Raw genomic sequence first — 23,080 nt, forward strand, 5'->3', positions numbered from 1 at the left:
CTTCTCCTCCTCTGACTATGCTGTTATTAAGGACACTTGAGGTTCCCTAGATGCAAGTTTGTATAGATGATTCCCAATCCAATATTAATTTATATGTCTTATTTGATTTTGTAAAGAGAGAGAGAGAGGGAGGGAGAAAGATCTTTTTAAAAAAGAGTTTGATATATTGATAAAAATGTGAAAGTAGTCCGCAGGTGAAGATTCTAAATTTGTTCTTAACATTTACTTGGAAGGCCATTTGTTTTCAAAGTACATATGGAGTAAGATACCATAATCTTGTTGTGCTTGGGATCTCTAATTAGCTTAAACTAGTCCAGCCAGACACCACTATTGTCTTCTGCATCACAACCCAGTGCTCTGATTTTTCTAACAATTGCTTTTTAGACTCCTTGAAAACTCTCACTTTTCCTCCATTTGGAAAATAACTAGTGAATCAATTTCAGAAAGTATTTAAGCAAAATTATAGGTGATATTCTCATTTCACAAAATTCGTGAAGATGGTACTAAATGAATAAAGTTCATCAAATAAAGAACTATGTTTACATTTATGGTGGATTTAACTGTTGTTTGAAATAAGGTTAAACTTGAGATATTTCACATTATTTAAATGTAGCTTAAATAATCCACTTTATTTTCCTCTCATCTCAGCATTTCCAGGTTTGTTCTGGAAAACACTAGGTCTGAGAGACAGTAACAACAAAAGTGTACTCTACCATTAAAGAAATGTGGGACACACATAAATGAGGGTAAAAAGATTTCTTCCATATCATAGCATTTTTGTAGATAATATACTAATATGGAACATGAATTTCAAAAGGAGGGATAGTTTCCCCAACTTATATGAATATGGAATATTTTTCCAAAAAGTAGTTGAGGTACTAGGTGTTCTTTACAAACACTGTGGGAAATTCTGTTCAAACAAAATATCTTCTACCACATTAATACTTCATACATTTGTTTACAAACAACAAAGGAATGTATGTTTACTAGTAATTATATTATAAAAATAATTATAATCTATTCTCACTAAGAAGTTATTTATTGCTCTTTAGCTCATTTTATTTTATTAGTCAATCTCTCTCTTGTTTGACTCTTTCCAATGTTTTTTCTTTATTAGTACCCCCAACTTAGAAGCATGCTTCTAATATCATGATGCAAGAAATAAGTGCTTAACATTTCATTAGGAAGTGTTGTCCATAGCAATAAATAAACTGCCTCACTCTTGAAATCAGGATACAACTTACCTGCCATAATTAACAGATGCAAATTTGTTCATTTTATAAAATTTTCTACAATTTCTAAAAATAATTTTATTATAATTTAATAATTATAGCTGCCATTTTGAGTCCCTATTACATGTCATGCACTGTGATAATCTCATCATGAAAGTGACTGCATTTAACTCTCAGAAAAATCCTGAAGGGTGTCATTTTAACTTACAGATGAATTATATGAGTCAGGAGAGGCTAAGTAATGCTGTGCTTATCAGCAACCTCTAAACCCCAGTGGCTGATATTCCAGTAATGGAATTAAATAGACATGATGAAATTGGCTAAACTCTAAAGGATTGGTAAGGCACAAGTCTTTTCCAAGTAAATAAATGTATTGAATATTAGTGTATCTATTCACAGATAAACATTGTAAGGTAAAACCTAATGGTAGTTGAAAAGACTACTGTTCATTTATGATATGTATAATAAAACTATCTCATTTTTCCATTACTGTCAAGGAACAAATAATGAAAATAACAGGGAATTTAATGAAAATAATAAAAGATGTGAAAGAGTCAAATAAAAATGGCAGATGTCAATGCTTTCAAAAGTTAAGATAATAAATCTTCTGGCAATATGAATCAAGAAGATTACAGATAGGCACAAATAAACCATTTTTGGAAGGAAAGGCTGTCACACTTGTAGCTACAGCAGAGAGATAAGGATAAGATAATGTTATTAAAAAGATGCTAATAATTTGAAAATTTAGATTATATAAATTCCAGAAAAAAATAATTTTTATGTTGAAGAAATAGAAATTCTTAAATATATTCTTGACATGGAATTCAAAATTACTGTTCAATCTCAATAATTATATAAATGCACATATAGAAATAAGATTATAGAAAACTAAATTCTGTAGTGGCTAAAAGAGATAATACAGCAGAACAAAATTGTGTTTATCCTAAGCTTGGAATATTGGCTTAACATAAGGAGACTCATAATGTAATTCAACACTTCAGTAGAACAAAGGGGAGAGAAAAGGACAATTATCACAAAAGATCCAAAAAAAAAAAGTATGCAGTGCAATTCAACACGTTGTTTAGTTCAGTCCGGACTAAACAACAACAATAGCAAGCACTCTCAGCTAACCAGGAATAGAAATACACTTCTTTAAATTGATAATGGGTATTTTTTTAAAAGCAGCAAATACTATACATAATAGTGAAACATTAACAGCTTCCCATTTTTAAATCAGAAAAGAGACAAGGATGACTCAAATAACCACTTCTGTTCAAAATTGTACTGTTTTCCAGGCATTAAAGTAAGCCAAAATACGCACAGACACACACACACTCACACACATATTTGAATGTATAAAAGTGATAAGAAAGAAAACCAGTCTTAATATAATCATCTCCTTTTTTTCATTGTACTTTAGGTTCTGGGTTACATGTGCAGATCAAGCAGGATTGTTGCACAGGTACATACATGGCAAGGTGGTTTGCTGCCTCCACCCCCCTGTCACCTATACCTGGCATTTCTCCCATGTTATCACCCCTTAACCTCCCCTCCCCCTGCTGCTCCTCCCCTAGCCCCCACCAACAGACCCCAGTGTGTGATGCTTCCCTCCTTGTGTCCCTGTGTTCTCATTATTCAACACCCACCTTTGAGTGAGAACATGTGGTGTTTGATTTTCTGATCTTTTGTCAGTTTTCTGAGAATGATGGTTTCCAGATTCATCCATATCCCTACAAAGGACACAAACTCATTGTTTTCTATGGCTGCACAGTATTCCATGGTGTATATGTGCCACATTTTCCTTGTCCAGTCTATCATCAATGGGCATTTGGGTTGGTTCCAGGTCTTTGTGATTGTAAACAGTGCCCCAATGAACATATATGTGCATGTGTCTTTAATATAATCATCTGGTGGCTCACGCCTATAATCCCAGAACTTTGGGAGGCTGAGGCGGCTGGATCACGAGGTCAAGAGATCAAGACCATCCTGGTCAACAAGGTGAAACCCCGTCTCTACCAAAAATACAAAAATTAGGTTGGCATGGTGGTGTGCGCCTGTAGTCCCAGGTACTAGGGAGGCTGAGGCAGAATTGCGGAGGTTGCAGTGAGCTGAGATCGCCCCATTGCACTCCAGCCTGGGCAACAAGAGCAAAACTCTGTCTCAAAAAAAAAAAAAAATATATATATATATATATATATATATATATATAATCATCTTTACATAAAACTTATAATTTTCTGTATAAGAAATGCTTATAAGAATAATATAAATTACTTGCAAAATATAGAAAACAGCATTTTCATTGGGAATATACCATTTATAATAGAGAAAAAAGATTTTGTAAAATATACCATGAATTAGCTCACTTGGCAACTATTCCAGCACTCATAATCTTATGTGCTGTGCCTTACTATAGAGACTAAAAAGGAAAGAAAAAAGGATAGCCATATGAGTGCCTCTGTGTGTATATGCATGTGTGTGTTCATTCAATCTCTCACAATTGAATATGATGTTAGCTGTGGGCTTTTCATAAGAGCCTTTATTATGTTGAGGTAGTTTCCTTTTAGTCTTACTTTGTTTTTTTTGTCATAAATGATATTGGATCTTATTCAATGCTTTTTTCTGCATCAGTTGTGATGCTCATGTGGTTTCTGTACTTCATCCTCTTAGTATTTTGTTGCATTGATTTTCATATGTTGAGCCATCCTTGCATCCCAGGAATAAATTCCACTTGGTCATGGCGATTAAACTTTTTTTTTTTTGGAGCCAGGCTCTTACTCTGTCACTCAGGCTGGAGTGCAGTGGTGCAGTCAGGGCTCTCTGTAACCTCAAACTCCTGGGGTCAAGCAATCTTCCTGCTTCAGTTTTCTGAGTAGCATCACCACACACAGCTGTTTTTTTTTTTTTTTTTGGTCTTCTCAAAACAGTGTCTCACTATGTTGACCAGACTGGTTTTGAACACCTGGCCTAAAGTGATCCTCCTTCTTGGCCTCCCAAAATGCTGGGATTGAAGGTGTGAGCTACCACACCTGACCTATGATCTTTTCAATGTGTTGCTGAATTCAGTTTGCAAGTATTTTGTTGAGGATCTCTGTATCAATATTTATTAGGGATATTCGTTTGTAGTTTTCTTTTCTTTTAGTGTCTTTGTCTGGCTTTGGTATCAGGGTAATACTTTCCTCACAGATCTTGGAAGTGTTCCTTCCTCTTCAATTTTTTGGAAGTGTTTAAGGAGAATTGGTCTTAATTCTTAAGTGTTTCATATAATTCTCCAGTGAAGCCATCTGGTCCCAGCTTTTCTTTGTCGGGAAGGTTTTTGATTACTGAATCAACCTCCTCATTTGTTATTGGTCTGTTCATACTTTTTATTTCTTTATGATTCAGTCTTAAGAGGTTGCATGTTTCTGGGAATTTATCCCTTTCTCCGAGGTTTTCCAGTATGTTCGTGCAAAATTGTTCATAGTATTCTCTCGTAATCCTTTTTATTTCTGTATCCTTTGTTGTAGTGTGCCCTCTTTTATTTTTTAATTTTATTTATTTGAATCATCCATTTTTATTAAATAATCTAGCTAAAGTTTTTTAATTTTGTTTATCTTCTCAACAGACCCACTCTTCATTTTGTTTATTTTTTTCCTGGCAGTTTTTAATTCTCTAATTAATTGATTTTTGCTCTTACCTTCATTACTTCCTTCTTTCTGCTAACTGTGGATTTGGTTTGTTTGCTTCTTAAACTAAAAAGTTCCTTGAGTTATAAAGATAGATTTGAGATCTTTCTTCATTTTAATGTACACATTTACACCTCTACATTTACCTCTTAGCATTGCTTTTGCTTTATCCCATAATTTTTAGTATGTTGTGTTTTCATTTTTATTTGTCTCAGAGTATTTTCTAGTTTCCCCTCTGACTTCTTCTTTGGCCTATTTATTGGGATACGTAGTTTAATTTCCATGTATTTGTAGACTTTTAGTTTTTCTTGTACTATTGATAGTGATTGGAAACGATACTTTGTTTGACTATAATATTCTTGAATTTAAGACTTGTTTTGTGGCCTAGTGTCATCTATCCTAGAGAATGTTCCATGTGCACTTGATAAGTATGCATATTCTGCTGTTGATGGTGCAATGTTTTATAAATATATATATGTCAGGTCCAGTTAAACTAGTGTTGTTCAAGTCCTCTGATTTCTTATTGATCTTTTATCTGGTTGTATTTGTCTTGTGTTGAAAGTTGGGTATCTAAGTATCCTACTATTACCATGTGGCTATCTTTTTCTCACTTTAATTCTTTCAAAATTTGTTTCATGTACTTACTAGCTCTGAGGTTTAGTGCCTAAATACTTATAATTATTATGTCTTCTTGGTGAATCAACCATTTATAATTATATAATGTCCTTTTTGTCTCTTGTAACAGTCTTTTCTTAATTTTGAATTTGTCTCTTTTACATGGAACCAACCCAAATGCCCATCAATGATAGACTGGACAAATAAAATGTGGTACACATACACCATGGAATACTATATAGCCATAAAAAGGAATGTGATCATGTCCTATGCAGGGACATAGATGAAGCTGGAAGCCATCATCCTCAGCAAACTAACACAGGAACAGAAAACCAAACACAACGTGTTCTCATTCATAAGTGGGAGTTGAACAATGAGAACACATGGACACAGGGAAGGGAACAATACACACTGGGGCCTGTTGGGGAGTGGGTGGTGAGGGGAGGGAACCTAGATGAAGGGCCAATCAATAGCTACAGCAAGCCACAATGGCACACATACACCTATGTAACAAACCTGCACCTTCTGCACATGTATCCCAGAATGTAAAATAAAAATTTTAAAAATTTTAATTGTCTTTTTTTTACTCACTCAGCCTATTTAAGTATTTTGACTGGGGAGTTTAATCCAATTTCATGTAAAATAATTACTGATGACAACTTATTTTGTTAATTGTTTTCTGTATGTCTTGCAGCTTTTTCATGCCTCTTTTACTCTCTTACTGACTTCCTATGTGTTTCATCGATTTTTTTTGGTAATGGTATGCCTTGATTCCCTTCTCAGTGGCTCTTATGTATATCCTGTGAATATTTTCTCTGTGGTTTACCATTGCAATTACATAAAACATGTTAAATTAAAGGTACAGCATATTTTAAGTTGATATAACTTAACTGTAATTGCATACAAACTTCTACTCCTTTATAGCTCCACATCTCCCACTTTGTTATTGATGTAGCAAATTACATCTTCATATATGATGTACTCATTAAAATATGTTTATGTTTTTTAAAACCTTTTTGTCTCTTAAATCCTGTGCATAAAATTACGACAGTGCAAGTTATTTTATGTATTCATTTGTTTACCTTTACTGATGAATCTTACATTTTTTTTACAGCTTTCTGTCTACTGTCCTTATGTATCAACTTGAAGGACTGTTTTTAGCACTTCTTTAGAGAAGGTCTGGCAGGAGTGGACATCCTCAGCTTTTGTTTATCTGAGGAATTCTTGATTTCCCCTTCACTTTTGAGGTATAGCTTTTCTTAATACATTATTCTTGACTGACAGTTATTTTTCTTAAAGCACTTTGAATGTATCATCCCACTCTCTTCTTGCCTGCAAATTTTCTGCTGAGAAATACTCTGATTATCTTATGGAAACTCCATTGCCACAAATCACTTTTCTCTTGCTGCTTTTAAGATTCTATTTTTGACTTTAGACAGTTTCATTATAATGCGTCTCAGTGTGGTTCTCTTTTACTTTCCTTGTTGTAGATATTCGAGCTTCTTAAATCTATACATCCATTTCCTTTTTGAGATTTGGAAAGTTTTTGACCATTATTTCTTCAAATAAGCTATTTGCTTCTTTCTATCTCTCTTTTCTTTCTGGAATTTCCATAATGCATATCTTGCCTGCTTGATCATGTCCCAAGTGTTCTCTTCACTTTTATTCATTGCTTTTTCTTTTTGCTTCTCTAACTTGGTTTTTCAAATGACCGATTTGAAAAATTACCTTTGCTGATTATTTTTTCCACCTAATCCATTGTGCTGTTAAACCCCTTTAATAAACATTTGTTTCATTATTGTATCTTTAGCTCTAAAATTTATCTTTTTTAATAGTTTATATTTGTTTGTTGAAATTCTCATTTTGTTAATCCATTCTTTTATTCATTTTACTTATCTGTATATCTGTGTCCTCTTTTAGTTCATTGAGTATCTTTATGACAGTTATTTTAAATTTTCTGTCAGGCAGCTCATAGATCTGTGTTTCTTTAGGTTGGTTTTCAGAGTTTGATTTCTTCTTTTGATTGGGCCATGTTCCTCTGCCCTCTTACTTTTGTTATAATTTGAGTATTTAGAAAACTAGCCATCTTACACAGCCTTTGTATACTAGCATTGTGCAAGAGAAGATCATCAATAAACAGGCCAGCTGGAGATTCTAGGATCTCTCAAGCATTTTCTAACCTATTGTTCCCTTGGCTTCTGCCTGTAGAATGAAAGCTCTAACATGCTCCTTACTTCTGTTTTCAGCAGTGTTCAAAATATTGCCTGGGTCCCATCAGCTCTTGAGTCAGGGAAGACAGAAACTAGCTCCTTGGGAAGCTTCCAGATGAACCAGAACGTTACGTTGGACATATAGCCGACTATTGTTTTCACTGTGAGGAAGGAGCCCAGTATAGAAGTTTCTCATGGTCGTTCCATGCTATGCCACACAGGAGAAGAAGCATGAATGGATGCCCTAAATACTACAAATTTTCCTATCCCGTTTGCAGTATTCCTCTTGGTTTTCCAATAGCCTAAGTGCTGTAGCTTCTCAACTTGTCTCTAGAATTCTCAGAGGTATTCTGAGCCATATATTGTTAACTCGGGATTATATAGAAGGACAACTTGTAGCTTTCTAGCTTAAGATCATGCTGACATCAGTCTGTAATACACAGTTTTACATCCTGACATTTTTTCACATTGTATCATGTAGTATCAGAAATATTCTAGCCTAATTTTCAAAGTTTACCACTTAAACCAGAACAATTTCTTGAATAATGAAATTGGAAATGAGAAACTTAAATCCCCACCACCATCACCACGGAAGCTTTCCATATACGTATTTCAGTTTCTGAGCTTCTTATTTTGGTTTCCTTAATCAGTATGCCGGATTATTTTCCAACATGGTTTCCTTGCTTTAATACTGCCACTTTATAAAACACATTAATGACCAAAACAACAATTTGGCCCTATTCACCCATCTGTTTTCCTTCTCATTTCCAGGAAGATTAATGACAACGAATGTAACTAACACATATTTCTTCCTCAGTAAATGCCAGATGTTGTACTAGGATCTGGACATAGCAACAGACAACTTATTTATAGTGCTTGTTAGGTCACAGGCACTTCTCCAGGTGCTTTTCACATATTGCCATGTGTTAATTCATTTAATTTTTGCAGTAGCCCATGAGGTAGAAACTGTTACTATCTGTTACTACCTTTGAGTCACGGTTAAAAGGAGCAAAAAGAACTTGAGTCACAGCGAGTTACTTGCCTTGGTTCATATAGTTTAGCACCAGGATTGAAATCCTGATGGATCTGATTTCAAATCCTGTGCCCATAACCAATCCTGTGCGACTCTGTGTCAAGGCTGAAATGAGTGGTACGAGAGGGCCCACTGAGAGTCTGGTGGGCAATGATGGGTGTGGTGTCTGGAGCCAGTGACCCCTGACTCCAGGCTTCTGGGCAAGAAACTCGTCGTTGCACACGGTTGCCCTGTACCATCTCTCCTTTTGTGGACTGTGCGGGAACTGTTTCTCTGGTGTTCAACTTGAAGTGAAGTAACAGGGACAGACAAGATGTACACGGACAGGAAGGAAGGAGGGCTTCCAGAGGGGAGCATATCACCAGGATGAATTCAGTTCCCTAGGGGCTTTTTCAATGTGTGTTTCATTGTCTTCTCTGTATTCACCTCACCCTCTCCTTTCTGACCCACACATCCATCCCTTGGCCTTTTCACTCTGTATGTCATGCCCCTTCCTTGCCATGTCTACTTGATTCCAATGACAGTCATTTCTACTTCTCCCAGGACAATATCAGCCACTCTCTGGTCCCGTCATCCTTCTGTCCCAAGGCACCTGTAAGGCACAGCCATATAATTATATGTATATATTTAGACAGAGAGCGATTTATGTGATAAATTCAAAAAGTGAAATGTCTGGATCAAAGTGTAAGAATGACTTCTGAATGGTTAGGCATATCGCAGAAAATTAGACTCACACACGGTTACTGGAAGGGTATGGTGGTGTAAATCTCATGGAAAATACCACTTTATGCTTAAAAATATTCATGTGCTTCTCCTGGGAATGGTAGATCAGGGACTCAAAATCTTACACCCACTTTGAAGCCCTGGCTGTGTTCCACTGGGTTTTTTGGTCTCCCCCGCTGGGGGTGCTCTGTAACCCTGGTCAACCCGCGGATATTGTTCCATTACTTTTGTGTGCAGAGAACTCTATTACTTTCTTATTTTAAAACTGTCAATTCAAATATTAAAACACCGAGAGGTTAAAAAAAAAAGAAAAAAGCGTATTCTGAACAAGAAACAAAATTTGGCCATATATAATACATGACACATGAAAAGAAATGTGCGGTGGTCTCCAGTGTTGTGTGGCGATGCATTTCCCAACATGACTTGGAGTCATGCCTATCTGTAACCTAATTCTAGAAGCATGTAACACAAAATACAAATACTTGCTTGCATGGGCTCCATGGACACACAGACCCACACTCTTCCCTTTCCCTGAGACAGGGATGGTACTTCCTGTCTGTCGGAAGGCTGAGTGAACACAACATGCCTGTAGGTCCAGAACATTCTTCCTACAGAGACCCCATGCCCAGAAAGCTCTGTCTGCTGGATTCAGGGAACGCCTCTCCTCATTTCCGTCACTGCTGTTTGCAAAAGCCTCCTTCTCTGAGATCCTCAAAGCTGCCGTTCTAGCCTTAGTCTGTAGGGAGGTACTTAGTTCTATTTCTAAGGATACATTAATGAAAAAAATATTAATGTTGCAGAAGAAAAAAGTAGTTCATTCTAGTTTTGCAAGCAGGTTATGAAATAGTTTTGCAGCCCGAATAGGTCTGGAATAAATACAAATACATGTCGGTAGAAATGGTTGAGGTGGATGTATTCTCAAAAGTGGTTTTGCCAATGATCCCAAACCTACATCACATGCATTCTTTTAACAAATATTAATGAGGCCCTTCTTCTGTGCCACAGACACCACCCGCCCAAAGTGACTCCTAATCTGAAAACCCGTGGCCCAAACAGATTTCACCCATCTGGTCGAAGACAGAGATCTCCACCTTATCCAAGCACCTGGTTCCCACCCCAACAGGAGTGACTAACACAAAACATCATCCCTGGCCTGCTCACCAAAGTCTGTCCTTGAGACCCGAAAGCTTGCCATTTAAGGGAGAACCAGTGCAGTCACTGGAGGAGCACTCAGGGTGTAGAGGCAGACCAATATCGGTGACGACATAATTCCTGTTCTGCCACTTACTTGGCTGGGAAATGTACCCGACGTCTGTGAGCCTCATATCCATGATCTGAAAAGAGACTGTGGATACGATTGTCATGGGATTTCTGTGAGGAGCTCAAGAGAAACCTAGTGAGTGTGCCCAACACGGAGCAACTGTTGGTTGCCACTGGGCAAGTGTTGGCTTTCTTCTTACCCCATTCTTTCCGTGCCGTAGCAGGGATGCTGATGCACTCAGTGGCATGGCAGTGACATAGGCAGAATTCCAGAATAACACAGGAAGTACCAGTAGGAATGCACGTGATGTCATAAAGGATACTCACTACTATGTCTGTGTGGGAGGATCAGCCAGTACATGGTGGGGCCGGAGGGGAAGTCCAGGCAGTCTGGGTGAGAAGCACTAGCTGGTTTAGAGTACTCTTGGGATCGCCTGTAACACTGGCAGCGCAGCTACGAGACAGGGATTGTGCTGAGATGCCAGAGTTCAGCAAGTGGATGTGCGCCTGTGTGTGTTCTGTCTTCAGCGTCTCTCTCTCTCTCTCTCTGTCTCTTCCCTCTGTGGCTTTTTATCATCTGTGCTGTCTTCCAACACAAAGCCTTGCCTGAGGCTGTAGCTGTAGCTGTTGGATAGCTCACTTTTACACCTTCTTCCCCTCAGTGACATTATTTCTGAAGTAATGCTGGTTCTCAGAAATGACGGTGACTCTTCCTGTGCTCCATATATTCACCACGTGCCCTTCACCCTCACTTTAATCTTTGATTTTTTTCCCTTTCATTTATGGACTTTCCTGAAAATGAGTTTGTTTCCGGGCATCCTCCAAATGTCAGCAATAGGGGTCCTTGTTGTTGCTGTTGTTGTTGTCGTTGTCACTGTAGCTGCGTATTGTTATGTACTCCTAGCTTTTTAACATACCGATGGGCCCCAAACCCCTGTTAAAGGATTTTGAGTAGAGGGATGACAACATTGGACTTAGGCGTTAAAAAGGTCCCTCTGCCTGCTGTGTTGAAAATAGATGGTAAGGGAGCCAAGGGCAAAAGCGGAAGGACAGGTTGGATGGCAGCATAATGCAGGAGACAGATGTTGGTGACCTGGCCAGGGTAGGTAGCAATGGAGGGGGTGAGAAGTGGCCAGACTCTGGATATATCTTAAAGGTAGAGCCAAGAGAAGATACATCCATCCTGATCGGTGGGATGTAGAGTGTGAGAGAAAGTGAGCCCTCCAGGTCCACCTCCAAGTTGTGGGGACCGAGCATCAGGAATGTCTAGGTCAAACGCTCTGCCTACATTTAATATCCCTTCTAATGGCACACAGGGAAAATCCCAGAACAGCCGAGAGGAGCAGAACTGTCCTGACAGTGGGTCACACACAGTGAAAGCAGTGACCCGCCGTCCCCAGCCCCCACAGAAGTTCATCTGAGGCCCGGCCATAATCAGTAGTACATTGCAGAGAGATCAGCAGTGACCGAAATTTTATTCATACGGGTACCCTGAGACGACGTGTACATTTTGAGATTGGTTGAGGTCTGTTTGATGCCCCAGGAGATGGTCTACCTTCGTGAGTGCTACAAGACGGTAGAGGGGGAAAGAAAAAGCATGCTCTGCTTTCGTTGTTGGGCACAGTGTTTTACTTATGTCCTTCAGATCCTGTTACTGTAGTGGTTTTCAATATCCTTGCTGATTTTCTTTCTTTCTGGGAATTCTGTCACTTGCTTGGGAAGAGTTGTCTCTTGGGCTGAAAGCATTTCAGGCTGGACAAAAAGAAAGCCTGCTCTGGATATTTCCAACTGACTATTGTTGAGGGCAAGGCTGGAGGTAGGGGGGCAGCTTCAGAAGCTGTTACATCAGTGTCACTTGTCATTAAAGCCTGTGCTACGCCGGGAAAGAAGTACAGCTTGCTGATGGTTCACAGAATGCATTTGGGGGACTGGATTTGGGAGGTGCGAGAGAGGCTGTCTCCCAGGTGTTGGTGTGGTCGGTGTGTTAGATTGGAGAAGCCCGAGAGAAGGCAAGATTAGGACCCTCTCCAGGTGTGCGTCTGGTATCTAGTCTAAGCTATGGACACGCGCACCTCTGTTCTGTGTAATTCCTGCTCCATTTTTTTTAAGAGGTTCAACACAGTTGCTTCCTCTCCCAAGATTCCTCCCCTGATTGTGCCACCTGTGAGATAAGGCCCTTGTATCTGGACAGGCAGAGGAGTTTGTTTGCTGGGGCTTGTGCGACCGGTCCCTTGGGGCGGGTTGGCGCTCTGCTTACCCTACCATGGAGTTAGCCCACGGCACGGTAAGTGGTAAGCGGGCCATTGACGTGTCTTCGAACTTCTCTTCTTGTTCCCCGTTGCAGGACGCCATGACCATGGGAGAACGAAAGGTGGGAGTCCTTTCCAGGATAATTTTGACAAGAGGAACCCTCGTTATGAACACGGTGGGCATGAGCTTCTGCCTTCAGAGCGCCAGGAGAATGATGGAAGCGTGGAGATGGGGGATGTCCACAAGGACCGCCAACTAAGACAGTAAGCGACCAGGCAGCCTGGTTTGCACGTAGCAGTCCCCCGGGACTGTGCAACCCTTTTGTTCTCCGTGGTCTTCCTTCTTTTCTCTCACTAGAGAACTGAGGAATGCTGGAAGCAGAATAATGGCTAAGCAATCCTAACTGTAGCCCTGGCGTCAGTGAGGGGAGCGTGTATAGAAGACTTCCTTAGACTTAATGGATACCGGCCTTCTCGCCTCTTCCCCACAGCACTCCTTATAACATCGAACGCAGCAGGAAGCTAGTGAAATGGCATAGTGAAGATCAAATCTATACTACCACGTGGAGAAACAGAAAACTTCCAGAGAGAAAAATGATGGAGGACACGCGAGATGGAAAAACGAGGGCCTGGTTCAAGGTCACAGTGAGTATCTTGGTGAGGTCTGCATTAGGTAGACTACTCTGGAACCTGATAGAAAGGAGACCACATAAAACACCCTAAGTTGATTATTTGGAGGAGAGCTTCAGAATGAGGGGAAAGGGAGTTTAGGGAATCCATATTTGGCACACAAATAAATAAGAAATCATGTCAGGGGTCGCTTTTTTAGAAGTCCAAACTACGTAGAAGGTTGGAATAAAAAAGAAAGAAAAAAGAGCTGGTTGGTTCTGTTCTCCATCGTTTGTTCCATATTGTCTCTCCCTTCTCTCCTATGTCTTCTTTTTACCCTCAGATTCCTTATGGGGGAAAGTATGACAAGGCGTGGCTAATGAATTCAATCCAGAGCCATTGCAGTGTCCCCTTCACTCCACTCGATGTAAGAGAGCATGGTGAAGCCAGATGAGTGGGCACGGGGTACGGGGAGAGGCCTGGCTCAGCAGGGGCCATTGGCCTCCGACACCGTTGCTCTTGCCCTCACTCCCTGTAGTTCCACTACTTCCAAAATCGGGCACACTTCTTTGTGCAAGGTGCTGGTACTGCCTCCGCTTTGAAGGATGTCAACTATACGATTTGTGATGACCAGAACCGGAAGGTGTGTGCGGAGGGCATTCCCTGTCCTTAGTCTCTGGGCAGGAAGACAGGCCAGGAGGCTGGTCACCCTCATTGGGATTAGAGGTCCTGGTACTTACCCTGCCTCTCCTTCCTGCAGATATGTATATTTGTCAATCAGTCTACTGCACCCTACTCTGTGAAGAATAAGTTGAAGCCAAGCCAAATGCAGTTGCTAAAGGTAATACAGACTCCAGGATCATTGCATACCCACTTCCTGGATGCACCTCTTCTTCCCCTGGCCCCCTCTTTCCCTGTCACCACCACCACCACCACCACCACCACGAGAACCTCAGAGTCTCTGTCTTCATCTCGACCTCTGCAGCTGACCATGGACAAACGATATGATGTCTCCAAGCAAGCTCTTGATCTCCAAAGTCTCCGCTTTGACCCAGGTATGGCTGACAGCAGCAATTCTAAGGCAAGTGGGGGGCAAAGCAGTCTGCCTGGGAGGGAGACTTAGGAATGGCAATTTAGGGAGGGGTTGGTGCTGGCTCTGGTCCAGCCAGGGCCCTCCCAGCCTTCTGATTCCGTTCTCTTGGCTTCCCGAAGACATGACGGGCCATGATATTGATATAATCCTGAATCGAAGAAACTGCATGGCTGCCACCCTGAAGGTCATTGAATCGAATTTCCCTGAGGTGAAGCCTTAGGCCAAGTGCTGGTTTTTGGTTAGAGGGGTGGAAGAGAAAAGGTGGAGGGCAGATTTGTCTCCGAGGCCCAAGACAGTAGCTGCCACACTAACTCTTCTTGACCCAAAGCTACTGTCTTTGAACTTGTGCAACAACAAACTGTACCAGCTGGATGGCCTGTCTGACATTACAGAGAAGGCCCCCAAAGTCAAGACCCTGAACCTCTCCAGAAATGAGGTGAGAAGGAGGAGCCAGATCAACTTTGGGTGGAGGATGGATGGCAGTACACGTCAGGATGTTGGCAACAGGCAGGCAGAGGTGTCTGGTGTCTGTAGGTGACTGTGAGGGTTGGGGGAATTTGGGGCCCAGGGTCCCAGGTGTCTGTCTTTCCCTGGCCCTCCTCCAGTTTTCTCCCCATCTTTCTTAGCTGAAGTCGGTGTGGGAGTTGGGCAAGGTGAAAGGGCTGAAGCTCGAAGAGCTGTGGCTAGAAGGGAACCCCTTATGCAGCACCTTCTCTGACGAGTCTGCCTACGTAAGGTCAGTGGCAACCCCTGTCGCCCTTCTTGGGCGTCTTTGCTCCCTGCATAACAGCTGTATCTGAAGGTGCCCCACTGCAGGAAGAGGCAGCCTTGGTCCTCTGGGAGGAACCACAGACCTCCTCCCCTCCTACACACACACACACACACACACACACACACACACTCTCTCTCTCTCTCTCTCTCTCCCCCCCTCTCCCTCTCTCTCCCTCTCCCCCCTCCCTCTCCCCCCTCCCTTCCCCTCCCCCTCCCCCTCCCCCTCCCCCTCCCCTTCCCTCTCCTCTCTCGGCATCACTCAATCATCTATGCTTAGCTGTCTCCTTTCCTTCCTCTGACACGCTCCCCTTTTCACCTGCTCTGGGGTGCCTTTCCCTCCTGTCTCCGCCCAGCCTCCTCCAGCAGTCTTCTGTGGGTGTGCTCCAGGAAGTGGGGCTCCCCCACCTCCCCAGGACCAGCAGTATTCAGATGCTGGTGCCCTGGACCGAGAAGAGTCCTGTGGCCCTGGGCCTCATGCTGAGACCGGCCTTCCTGCCTCCATGGTGAGATGCGACTTCCCTCCACTCTCCCCCGAGAGGGGTTCTCCTTCTCTTGCTCCAGAAAGGTCCCCACACCTGTCCTGGGCTGGCGTGGGCACTTCCGTGCCCCATGCTGGGGGGCGAGGCCCTGGGTGGCTGCTGTCGTGCCGTCTCTTCCTCTGGCCCAATGCCAGAAGCTGGGCCCCCCTAGAGGAGAAACCTGGCTTTAAGGAGTCAGGGAACCAGAAGTGGGCCACATTCCCGAGTCAGCACTGGGCAGAAGAGGTTGAGGAGACAGAAAGACAGACCTCTCAAGTCACTGCCCCTCCTTCCTTGCACACCTCACATTGTCTTGCCTGGGCCCTCAGAGGAGCCCTGGGTAGCCAGAGACGGGTAGCCTTCCTCGGTCAAGGTGCCAGCACATTGGGGTGCAGGCACCAGGGACCACCAGAAGACAATGCAGTGGCCGGGAGAGGGGGTCCCCAGACTCTGAACACCATGCCGAGCTGGGGTCTGATGCTTCACTCCTCCTGGGAGAAGGTCTCCTGTCCCCGTGGCTGCTCTGTCTCCCATGCCCAGCTCAGACTGAGCTCACACAGGTGAGAAAGGCTCCAGCTGCATCCAGTGGGCCCGAGCCCAACAGGTACATGTTTTCCTTTCCTGCCTCGGTCTCCAGGGCCAGCCAGGGGGCGGTGAAGGAAAGGGCTGCAGCAGGGGAGCCCTTTTCTCCTCTCTTCCTCCCTGAAGTCCACCGCCACAGTAGAGCATCTTTCCCTTCCCTTTGCTTTGCATCCTGATTCTCCTTTGTCTCTCATCTCCCACCCCTACCTTCACCCCATTTCTACTGTCATCACCCCCGCCTTCCCCTTCCTGTCCCCTGAGCCCGGCCTCACTCACCTCCCTGTCCCAGCACCCCGGGCCATCCCTAAGGGCTTGCCTGCTCTTGGCCAGGTTGATGGACAGCCAGTGAGGTAGCAGAGCCCTGGGTTCCCACCCCATTTCCTGCTCCCTGCGGAGCCTTCCATGTTGCATGTTGGCTTGGCAAAAGATGAGGAAGAGAGGGAGGGGAAGAAAGCCCTGGAGCCTGGGCTCCCAATGCTGCTTCTTGTGGCGCTGGAGAAAAGGGAGTCAGGGCAGTCTAGGTGGAAGCTAACCAGGACAAAGGAGAGGGAGAGAGGCCACACAACCCTGAACTGTCAGTCACTTCATTCTATTTTTGGTTTCGGACAGTGCCATCCAGAATTGTTTCCCCAAGTTGTTACGCCTGGTAAGTATCTATCATACCGTCAGTCTCCTCCTACTCAAGAACATGACCTCCACACCTGCCCTCAAGTCCTTTGGGTCTTGCCTAGACTACATGCTTATATCAGACCCTCGTCCATTTTAGAGGCATGGATTCCTGAAAAGGACAAGAATATTCTGCCTGGAAAAATGTGTCCATAAACACACACGCACACAAACACCCATGCTGGCATGTAATTGCAGAGATGTCTGGCACCTCATGAGAAAGCCGCCCACCGGAAATTCCAGGGCCATTTCCCACCTGGCCTCTGATGCTTTTTCTCCCCGGGAAGATGTTCATCTTACCGGTCATCCGGCTCCACCTCCTTGGTCTCCACTGCTGACTTCCTCTTTCCTTCTCCAGGACGGCCGAGAGTTAGCCCCAGCAATGAATGTTGACACCGACAGCTCTGAGTTAATGAAACCCTGCAAGGTGAGGAAGAAGGACCAAGCAAGATTTGGAGTGTTGTAAGGGAGGCTTTGTCCACTGCATAGGTCCAAATTGTCTTTTGATTTCAGGAAAGCTGTAATGGATCTGAGACCCTAAAGCATACAGTCCTGCAGTTCCTGCAGCAGTGAGTATCCCTGGGACCATGAGGAAGTGGAGGGCTGAGGCAGGCTGGGCCACCCATGAACAGGTCAGTTCATGGGGGTTCTCCGGTCTCATCTGGGGCCCAGGCCACAGAGACAGCCTATCCTCACTGCTTTCCCACAGATATTACTCAATCTATGACTCTGGAGATCGACGGGGTCTCCTTGGTGCTTACCATGAGGAGGCCTGCTTCTCCACGACTATTCCCTTCAACCCCGAGGACTCAGCCCCGTGAGTATCAGGGCTCAGACCCTGCTCCATGGCCGTGTGTCTCCCCAGCAGACACAGGCCAGCTCCTGGAAATGTCCGCACCGGCCGGACCACCCACTCCTGCTCCTCTTTCTCTCCTAGGAAGAGCTTGAGCCAGTACTTCGAGGATAGCAGGAATATAAAAACACTCAAGGACCCCTGTAAGTGTGTGAGGGGGAAGAGTGGGCAAGGTAAGGGGGTGTGGCGGGAGCAATCACAGAGGCCACAGATCAGAGTGTGGCAGCCCCCGACCCCCATTCGTTCCTTCTCCTCTCCTCTACAGACCTGAGGGAGGAACTGCTGAAGCACACAAAACGTGACATTGTGGACTTCCTCAGCACGTTGCCCAAGACTGAGCATGACCTCAGCTCCATCCTGGTGGACATGTGGTACCAGACAGTGAGTACCTGCTTCCTCCCTTGCGCAGGCCCAGAGAGCCAGAGGTGGGTAAGGAGGTTAATGTGGATCCTGAGCACTTGAGCCCTTCCCTTTCAGAAGTGGATGCTCTGCTTTTCTGTCAACGGGGTGTTCAAGGAAGGTGAGTGTCTGTAGAGTCCCCTCCCCAGATCCCCGCTGCTTCCCGCCACCTGCTGGGCTCCCTCTCAGAACTCTCCCAGCTTCCCTGATTTTGTCCCTTTCCCTCCTGTTCTTCCCTCCACGTTTTCCCACCCTCACTGTGCCCGCAAACCACCCTGGTCTGAACTAGGTCCATGCCTGTCTGCCCTGCTCAGCTCAGGCGTGCTTTAAGGACACAGACTGTGGAGTTTGACAGCTCTCATCCCAGGTTCCTACCCTGTGAACTTGTGCTGGTTACTTAACCCTTCAGTTGCCTCATTTGCAAAATCGGACCAACAATAACCCATCTCTTGGGCTACTGTGAAATAGGAATCAAGTGAACTTGTGGTTTTCACGGGGCCCCACACATGATAGGGGCCCTATCACTGGGAGCGGATTGTTCCCATCGTTGCCCTCCCCATTCCTGCCATGTCCTCCTGACTCCATGTGAACAGTTGTCCTGGTCTACCCCCCTTCTGTGTGAGTGTCAAGCGAGACTCTGACTGGGGATCACTGTGTGAGCATGTAAAGCCTGTACAACTCTAAGGTGGTGGTGTTTGTTGTCTTTGAAGTGGAAGGACAGTCTCAGGGTTCTGTTCTCGCCTTCACCCGGACCTTCATCGTTACCCCCGGTAGCAGTTCCAGGTTAGTGCTGTGTTGTGGGTGGTAGCACCCATCCCAGCCTGGGGATAGTGTTGTGGGAATGTGGTGGGTGCAGTCCTTGGAGTGTTCTCAATATTGTGGAAGGCCGACGGGTAGATCCAAGGAGCAGTCTTGCCTAGTGTTTAAGAGTGTGGGCCCTGGAGTCAGAGTAGGGTTCTTTTCCTCACCTCAACACTCACAAACTGTGTGACCTTCATCAACTTAGCCGACCTCTCTGTGATTCGGTGCCTTTCTCTGAAAACCGGAATAAGGCTATCCACTTCCTTGGGCACCTGTGCAAGGTAAACGTGTTGGGCTTAGATCTGAAAATCTAGTGAAGCTGGTAGACAGTCTCTCCAAAAGTGGACTCCGTGGGAGGGTAAGAGGGTACCAGCCAAAAAACTCTGGGAGGGGGCCACAGTAGGGATATGGAAGGAATTTGGTTGTTGAGTGGCAGTGGTTAAGAAGGATCCTGTTGTCGGGGGTGTGGAGTTGTCTACCTATCCGGTTTGAGGGTGCATTTTTCTTTCCTCCAGTCTGTGCATCGTGAATGACGAGCTATTTGTGAGGGACGCCAGCCACCAAGAGACTCAGAGTGCCTTCTCCATCCCAGTGTCCACACCCTCCTCCAGCTCTGAGCTCTCCCTCTCCCAGGAGCGGCAGGAAATGGTGCAGGCTTTCTCTGCCCAGTCTGGGATGAAGCTGGAATGGTCTCAGAAGTGAGTGCTGAGAGTACATAGGGATGGGGGGGTTGGGACATCAGAGGAGTGAGCAGTGGAGACTCACGTGCAGTTTGGAAAAAATAACAACTGGGATATTTTGCTTTGAAAAAGAAGTGGGCCCATGAAAAAGGTATCATGCTTTTAAAGGTATAGGTAAATAAGTGTTCAAATGGCACAATGTCCAAATGACATTACCTTCCGTATGTAAAATCTGCAAGAATCCAGCACAACAGACTACTATAAAGTTCAGCAAGGTTGCAAGATACAATATACAGAAATCATTCGCACTTCTGTGTACGTAGTTGCAGGGGACAATCCAAGAAATGAAATTAAGGAAAGAAGTCCATTTACAGTAGCATGAGAAGAAATAAAATAAGTAGGAACAAACTTAAGCACAGCACAAATCTTACACTCTGAAATCTGCAAAACTGCTGACAAAAACGAAAGAAGATTTAAATAAATGGAAAGACATCCCCTATTCATCAATTGGAAGGCTTAATATCATTAAGATGCCAGTACCGCCCAGAACAACCTACAGATTGATTGCAGTCCCTGCCAGAATCCCAACTGGCTTCTTTGCAGAAATTGACAAGGTAATCCCAAAATTCATGTGGAAATGCACTGGACCCAAAACAGCCAAAACCATCTTGAAAGAGAGGAACAACATTAGAAAACTCACACTTGCCGAATTCAGAACTTGCTACAAAACTACATTAATCAAGAGTGCATGGTCCGGATGTAGGAACAGACAAGGGAATCAATGGAATAGAATTGACAGTCCACAGATAATCCGTCATTTATGTTCAGTTGATTATCATTCAGGGTGCTGAAAAAAATCCAGCGGACGAAAAAAATAGTCTTCTTTACAGATGTTGCTGGGACAAGTGGATATCCTCTTGCAAAATAATTACTTTTGGCCCCTAACTCACATCACGTGCAAACACTGACTGAAAATGGATCAAGGACCTGAAAGTAAGAGCTAGAACTGTAAAACACTATAAGATGTATACATCATGAAGATATACCTCTTCATGAAGATGTACACTTGAATTAGGCAACCATTTCTTACATAGGAAACCAAAAGCACAAGCAACCAAAGGGGGAAAAAAGGGTAAATTGGACTTCATCTAAATTAAAAGCTTTGGTGCATCAACAGACACTATCAAGAAAGTGGAAAACCGACTCGGTGGAACAGGGGAAAAGATTTGCAAATCACATCGCTGACAAGAAGAAACCTTGCAACTCAACAAGAAACAGACAAGCCACCCAGTTAGAGAATGGGGCGATGATTTGAATAGACGTTTCTCCAAAGAAGACCAACAAGCACGTGCAAAACTTCTCAACATCATTAGTCGTTAGGGGGATGCATATCAAAACCACACTGAGTTACCACTTCATACCTGCTAGGATAGCTTTAATCAATGAAAGAATAATTACAGATGTCGGGGAGAATGCAGAGAACCTGGAAATCGCATGTATCACTGCTAGGAACATAAAATGGAGCAGTCGCTGGGGAAAAGATTTTGGCAGTTCCTCAAAATCTTAAATACGGAGTTAACACATGACCCAGTAATCCCACGCCAAAGGAAATGAAAATATATGCCCATTCAACAACTTGCACATGAATTTTCATGGTGGTATTATTCAAAATAGCCAAAAAATGGAAACACATCGAGTGACCTTTAGCTGATGAATGGATAGATTAATGTGGCGCATCCATACGGTGGAATACTATTGCAAAATTATTCATTCATACATACAAAAGGATGTAGTTGTGATGTATACTATGACATGGGTGAACCCTGAAAACATTGTGTGCTGAGTGAGAGCAGCCAGTCAGAAAAAGCCACATAATTACATGATTCCATTCACATGAAGCGTTCAGAACGGGCAGGTCCCCGGAAACGGAGAGCAGAGTAGTGGTTGCCAAGATCCGGGGAAAAGGGAGGACGGGGAGTCGTCTCTAACAGTTAAGGAGTTTCTTTTTGAGGTGATCAAAATAGTTTGGAATTAGATAGTTGTGATGGTTGCACAATCTTGTGAATATACGTAAAAGCACTGAATTGTACACCTTAAAATGGTGTGACTGCTACAGTACGTGCATTATATCTCAATCAAAAAGAAACGTATTATTGAATTTCCACTTGTTATTTATTGAACATCTTTCTTTACCAGTATGTATTAAGCTCCCTTGTTCATTTGAATACCCCTGTTTTTCTGATTGGGATTCTGGTGGGCATGAATGTCAGGGATAGGCGTTTTGGTTTTCCTTAGGCCTTTTTTCATGGTTACAAGAGTGCTCATATTGATACGTGTGTCCCGGAAGAAAGGTAGCATAGAGTAAGTGTGGCATTGCCCGGTCGGCATGCCTGTCCTGGGGCAGTAATGGAGAGCACCTGTTCTTCTCCCACCCCAGGTGCCTTCAGGACAATGAGTGGAACTACACCAGAGCTGGTCAGATCTTCACTGTGCTCCAGGTGAGGTCTGGGAATCAAGTGGGCAAAAGACGGCTGTCTCTGGGCCGTCAGGAGGGCCAAGAAGATGGAGTCCGGGTAGCATGGGGATGGAACTCAGGGCACCTGGCTCTGCTGACATCCCAACTCCTTCTTTTCTTTACTTCCTCTAGACCAAGGGCAAGATCCCAGCGGAGGCCTTCAAGCAGATCCCCTGAAAGAAGCCCTTCCACGTCTTCTTTGTCTTCGCTCACATCCTCTTTGTTTCCTCTCTTCACCAGCCGAAGGCCATGCCCAGGAGCAGCGTTGGAGGCCTGGCCGATCAGGAAGCCAAAGTTAACTGGCAGGCTGCAATGCCATAACCACCCGAAGAGCCACTTGCCCTGTGTATTTGCCCCACTCATGATCCCTGTTTATTTTCATAATAAAGAGTGACGTTGCACGGTGTACGTTGTGTGCCCTGGATTGCTCTTCTCCTGCCCCAACCATGCACCAGTGGGGCCAGGGCTGAAAGCCCTGCATACCTGTTCGCCCCTGGCTGGCCTTAGCAGGTACATCAATCTGGCTTTCCTTCGTAGGTAATTTTTTCAGTAAACCCTGATGAGAAAGGACACATGCTCCTTCCAGAGACTGACCTTGAGAGACAG

At 43.9% G+C, this 23,080-nt stretch overlaps 1 protein-coding gene across 1 annotated transcript; it reads left to right on the plus strand.

The window, feature by feature from the left end:
- Nucleotides 1–13,077: 13,077 nt before the first annotated feature.
- Nucleotides 13,078–22,874, plus strand: LOC103790736 (nuclear RNA export factor 2). The gene is made up of 20 exons (XM_035288836.3): nucleotides 13,078–13,251; nucleotides 13,479–13,632; nucleotides 13,940–14,023; nucleotides 14,135–14,239; nucleotides 14,357–14,437; nucleotides 14,582–14,651; nucleotides 14,809–14,897; nucleotides 15,018–15,125; nucleotides 15,316–15,425; nucleotides 17,170–17,206; nucleotides 17,585–17,653; nucleotides 17,740–17,795; nucleotides 17,936–18,043; nucleotides 18,164–18,222; nucleotides 18,345–18,460; nucleotides 18,557–18,599; nucleotides 19,189–19,261; nucleotides 19,795–19,977; nucleotides 22,397–22,457; nucleotides 22,607–22,874. The coding sequence occupies exons 1-20, from the start codon at nucleotides 13,217–13,219 to the stop codon at nucleotides 22,649–22,651; spliced, it is 1,686 nt and encodes a 561-aa protein (XP_035144727.1). The 5' UTR covers nucleotides 13,078–13,216; the 3' UTR covers nucleotides 22,652–22,874.
- The last annotated feature ends 206 nt before the right edge of the window (nucleotides 22,875–23,080 follow it).

This window comes from Callithrix jacchus, chromosome X, assembly GCF_049354715.1.
Source record: "Callithrix jacchus isolate 240 chromosome X, calJac240_pri, whole genome shotgun sequence".
NCBI classification, from domain to species: domain Eukaryota; kingdom Metazoa; phylum Chordata; class Mammalia; order Primates; family Cebidae; genus Callithrix; species Callithrix jacchus.